Source organism: Tasmannia lanceolata, unplaced genomic scaffold, assembly GCF_043159265.1.
Source record: "Tasmannia lanceolata isolate RefF3 unplaced genomic scaffold, GAP_Taslan_0.1 ptg000016l, whole genome shotgun sequence".
Lineage (NCBI taxonomy): Eukaryota > Viridiplantae > Streptophyta > Magnoliopsida > Canellales > Winteraceae > Tasmannia > Tasmannia lanceolata.
Genome location: NW_027518693.1, coordinates 11,088,088 through 11,093,791, shown reverse-complemented (window position 1 = coordinate 11,093,791; position 5,704 = coordinate 11,088,088). Strand labels below are relative to the sequence as shown.

The following is a 5,704-nucleotide window of genomic DNA, read 5'->3' as shown; positions in this document are numbered from 1 at the left end:
ACTCTATTAAAGATAGAATGTTTCTATCTTTAATGAGATCCCAAAATGGGAGACGTGCAAATCTTGCACTTAAAGATAAAAACGAGCAAGATTCCATGTTTCTATCTTCAAAATCTCTGCCATTCGACAGCTTCAGTTGCCATTTTGGGAGATGTGCAAATCTCTATCTTTAATAGACCCCAAATAGATTCTCAAAATTCAAAACAAATAGACCTAATAGTGTATACACCAATGGTTCTTTGGATGCATGAAAAAATTATCTTGGTCTATTTTCCGTGGAAGAGTTTTACAGCATTTGGCCAACTCATTTTCTATGATTGTTTTCCAAAATAAATTTTTTCCCAATTTCCTACAAAAATTGCAGTGATTTGCTGAGGCTGTATTTCTTTTGGATTTTAGGAACCGATTGTGAGTCCAAAACTTATTATCGGACTCAAAATTGCATCAAATTTTGAGTTCAACAATCAATTTTGAACTCAATATTCAAAACGAACAGTGCCTCAAGTGTTAAAAACACCAAATTCTTATCCTTATCATCATACATTGTCACCTGATTCCCTACTCTACATTCTCAAATTTCCTTAACCAAGAGAAACAACAAAATGTAACCCAGATAGTAGATCAACTAACCCAATAGATCCCGATCCCTAACCCCCGATTAATCTAGCAACTAACCTTGTGAGATCATCAAATTAATTAACAAAAGCAAACAAGATAATAAGTATTCACATGACAATATAACTAACCCAAAAAAACAAATCATACAACTACCATCACCATCAAAATGACAAGGAGACGCATGTAAAAAAAAAAAGAAAAGAAACAGAAACAAAGAGAGAAACATAAGAAACAACAACACTTTAATTAAGAAGACTATTTGTATGTGTGTGTACGTATGTGTTTGTAGCAATCTAGTGATAAGGTTTTCAATTTCATCCCCTCCCTTTTTTTCTTTCTTCCCCCTCACTAGACAACAAAGGTAAATAAAGGGATTGTGATGGGGAGACACATAAAATAAACTAAGAAAGAAGAAGATAAAATAAAAAAAGCTTTCTATCTAAATAATAGAGAGAAGAGTGGGGGAAAGGCTTTGGACAGTAGAGAGAGAGAGAGAGAGGAATGCAGAATCCCAATGCAGACTAAGAGGGGGGTGTCGGGATCAATAACTCCTCCTTGATTTCTCCGTGACAAATCTGAAATCTCTCGATGCCAATATCTCTTTCTCTTTCTACAATCTCTCAAATCCCATGATTGTAAGAAAAGAATACCAATCTCCATTTCTCCCTGTCTCCCCCTCTTCACCCTAAAAAAAACCCTTTTTATTAAATCGATCTGAGCCCTAGAATGAAAGAGGAAGGGTCAGAAATGTCCGAAGATGAGGAAAGAGAGAACACTACAGATCTCGGTGCTCCTTGCGGGAGCACCGGATCTAGCAAGACGCGCGGGAGTAACGGTGACTCGCCCTCGTCTTCCTCAGCATCGTTTCCAGATCAGGTTTTAGAGAACGTTCTCGACAACGTTCTCCACTTTCTAACATCAAGGAAGGATCGGAACTCGGTCTCACTCGTTTGTAAATCGTGGTACCATACCGAGTCTCTAACTCGATCGGACCTTTTTATTGGCAACTGTTATTCTCTATCTCCGGCTAGGGCGATCGAACGGTTTAGAAAGGTTAGGTCTGTGGTTTTGAAAGGGAAACCTAGGTTTGCTGATTTTAATATGGTGCCTCCAAATTGGGGGGCGCATTCTGGGCGGTGGATCTCTGCTATGGCTGGAGCTTATCCGTGGCTTGAGAGGCTGTGTTTGAAACGGATGTCCGTCACGGACGGAGATCTGACTGTGCTTGCTGATGGGGTTCCTGGGTTTAGAGAGCTTTTGCTTATCTGTTGTGAGGGTTTTGGGCCTGCCGGGCTCGCGGTTATTGCTAGCAAGTGCAGGTATGGGGTTTTTCTTTTTGATTTGTTGTTTGAAATTTGTTTTGATTTTGAGTGGTTTGAGATTTAGGGTTTTTTCTATGGTTGGTGTGATTGGAATGGTGGGGAGGGACTGAAATTAGGGTTTCTTTTTTGGGTCCCCTTTTTGGTTTATGGGGGTTGAGAAATGTTGGGATTTTGTGTTGTGGGTGATTGGGAAAGGTTGATTTGAATTTCATGGTTAGAACAAGTGGATGAAGGCAATCTTGGGTTTTATGTTTTTTGTTGTGTTTGGGATTCTACTGTTTTAGTTTTGTTTTTGCTGCAAATCAGGATGGTTAGATCTATTATAGTTCTGTAGAGAATGAGTTTTGGTGTTTTTTCTTTGTTTTATTCTTCTTGAATTCTTTTTTGATAATGAGTATAGTTGGAATTCTAACCCTAAACCTAATCTCAGCCATACCCTAAAGATTTATTGATGTCTAGGGTTTTTGTTTTTTTAGCATTTATTTGGGGTTGCATTAGCCAGATATAATTTAGATTTGCAAAAGGAAAGCATCTGATTAATGTGCTAGTTTTATATGATGATTAATTCGCAGACTACTGCGAGTGCTTGATCTGATTTGTTTTCTTTATTGTGAATGAGTATAGTTGGAATTCTAACTCTCATCCCAATCATAGCCCTAGCCGTAAGATTCATTGATGTCTCGAGTTTTTTGTTTTTTCAGCATTTATTTGGGGTTCAATTAGCCAAATATAGCGCAGATTTTTCCTAATTCAAACATTCTGCAGATTTGCAAAAGGAAAGCATCTGATTAATGTACTAGTTTTTTGTGATGATTAATTCGCAGACAACTACGAGTGCTTGATCTGATCGATGATGATGTCCTGGAGGATGATGTTGATTGGTTATCTTGTTTCCCGGAGACAAGCACATGTCTGGAATCTCTCACATTTGACTGTGTTGAAAGCCCTGTGGATTTCGATGTGTTGGAGCGGCTAGTAGCTCGGTCACCTTTTTTGAAGAAGCTCAAGTTAAATCGCCACATCTCAATTGGGCAGCTCCAGCGGCTGATGCTCCAAGCTCCTCAGCTCACACATCTTGGGACAGGGCCTTTCGGTCTTACTGAGGCTGCACAAGGGGATCACGAGGTTAATCTTACTTCGGCTTTTGCCTCATGCAGATCCTTAATTGGTCTTTCAGGATTCAGGGAAATCGAGCCTGATTATCTGCCTGCTATCTCTCCCATCTGTGCCAATCTGACAGAGCTCAATTTCAGCTATGCAAACATTACCAGCGAACAACTCAGATCAGTTATCCTTCACTGCCATAAACTGCAGAATTTCTGGGTACAAGTTTCTCTACATTGTCCTCTATAGTTACTTTTAGCACAATAGAGTTCACATCATTACTACAAAATTTAAGTTCTTTTTTTTTTTTTTTTTTTTGAAATGGTAATTTATATATTGAAGGAAGAGAAACCGAGATGGTTCTCAATGATTACAAAATTTAAGTTCTATTTATTGGATCGCTTCAGGTTCTTGACTCGGTACGTGATGAAGGGCTTCAGGCTGTGGCCTCGACATGCAAGGACTTGCGTGAGCTTCGAGTGTTTCCCATGGACGCTAGTGAGGACAGCGAGGTTCTAGTTTCAGATATTGGTCTCGCTGCAATTTCAGAGGGCTGTAGGAAACTGCGGTCTATTCTCTATTTCTGCCAGCACATGACCAATGCAGCTGTAGTGACCATGTCCAAGAACTGCCAGGAGCTTGTGGTGTTCCGTCTTTGTATAATGGGACGCCACCTGCCTGACCATATTACTGGGGAGCCAATGGACGAAGGGTTTGGAGCTATAGTCATGAATTGCAAGAGACTTACCAGGCTTGCTGTTTCTGGTTTGCTCACGGATAAGGCCTTTGCATACATTGGAAAGTATGGCAAGTTAGTGCGGACCCTTTCTGTTGCTTTTGCTGGGAACAGCGACATGGCCTTGAGATATGTGCTTGAGGGTTGTCCCAAATTGCAGAAGCTTGAGATAAGGGATAGCCCATTCGGGGATGAAGCTTTACTCTCTGGTTTGCACCACTATTACAACATGAGGTTCCTATGGATGTCTGACTGTAAGCTGACTCTTAGAGGCTGCAAGGAGGTGGCTGAAAGAATGCCACACATGGTGGTTGAACTGTTTGGGGAAAGAACTAAAGAGGAGAATGATGATTCTGTTGAGACGTTATACATGTACCGATCTCTTGCAGGGCCGAGGGATGATGCACCGCCATTCGTGGCAATCTTGTAGGCTTCTTTTTTATATGCCGAGGACAGATTCGCCATTTGTACCATCGCCCAAGGAGCTAGTTAATAATAATCTTCCAATTAAGAAAGAGGGATGCATATGGTGAGTAGGTTTTAAAACCCGCAAGAGAGTTTACATGCTCCTCATTGTTGAAGATAAGATAGTGCCTTAATTCTTTTTCAGCTTGCAGTTGAAGACTGTCAAGTGAGCATATCTTTATCAGGTGCATTTCCTCTTCCTTTTTGTGTTCTGCAATGTTCATCGGTGGGGAGGTGGATGTTGATGAATATATTGTTATGATCATGTGATAAACAGATCATACAATGTTGTTGTATTGGTAAACCATTTTTATTTCTTCCTGCATTACGCTTCCATCATAAAAGCAAGGTCGCAAGGGTTGGCCTCCTCTGTGTTCTTGATTAGGGGGCTCCTCTGGCTTCTTGATTAGATAGCAGCTGAATCTCAAATGGCGAGTCATGATCATATCTTCCAAAATCGTTATATTCGCTCCAGTTGAAGAGCGCAGTAAGTAGGGGTTCAGAGCTTCATTGAAGAGAGTTCGCTTGTTTTCCAAAATTGTTGTATTCGTTCCTGTTGAAGAGAGTAATAGGGGTTCAGAGCTTCATCCGATTGTATCAGGTCCACCATCAATGTGGAGATTCATGAGGTGAAAACTGTAATTTTCTTTCTAGCCATATGTAAGCGCAGGTATATCTTCCCGGAAGACTAAGTTACCTTTCATTAAAGAGTAGTTGATTTGCTGTGATTGTTTGGACTTTGGACAAACAGTGAAATGCCCAAGAATTGCTGTAGGAATTGAATCTTCTGTTTTGCTTTAGAGATTTTTGTGTTTTTGAATGACTCTTCTTATTAGTAAGCATAATAAATGCATGAAGTCATGATTGATGAACTTTTCATTTGATTGTGAGGAATCAATCTCTATTTGGTCCTACTAATCATAAAAGCCATGCCCTAGTCTACTTTCAATACTTCTCCTTGCTTGCGTCCCATGCTAAGGTGGATGAGAGAATAAGCCTCTTCTGAATTTTTCTTTAGGCAAGTTGAGCAATATCAAATTGCATAGGAACGAAGATGTTCCTGCTGCCACGCCAGTGTGAGGAGTCATGTCTCTTTCATTGTGATGTTTGACAATAAAGCCAGGGGGTCCAGTCTTTTGAAAAGATGGCTGAAAATAAATCCTTGTTTGATGTAAGCCTAATTTCAAATTCAGGTCCTCACTCCTTATTGACATTTGCTTACAGCTGAACTGTTAATTAATGACCGTGGGGAGAAGGCGCAACCACTTCTTTCTGAACTTCTTCTCAATGCCTTTTCTTCTTTAAGTATCCCAAAAAAAAAATGAAAGTGACCCAACAGCAAACTTTCTTAAGGGAGGATGAATCAACACAACCAACTGGCTACTGGGTCCTCTTAGGTCCAGCTTGTGATCTCAAGGAAAATCTCAGTGGGCCAGATGCTTTAAGTCAGGAGATGTGG

General features: G+C 40.3%; 1 protein-coding gene across 1 annotated transcript; it reads left to right on the top strand.

The window, feature by feature from the left end:
* The first annotated feature begins 1,050 nt into the window (after window positions 1–1,050).
* Window positions 1,051–5,117, top strand: LOC143848034 (transport inhibitor response 1-like protein). The gene is made up of 3 exons (XM_077356807.1): window positions 1,051–1,937; window positions 2,765–3,263; window positions 3,452–5,117. Exons 1-3 carry the CDS (start codon window positions 1,345–1,347, stop codon window positions 4,208–4,210), a joined length of 1,851 nt encoding a protein of 616 aa, XP_077212922.1. The 5' UTR covers window positions 1,051–1,344; the 3' UTR covers window positions 4,211–5,117.
* Window positions 5,118–5,704: the final 587 nt, after the last annotated feature.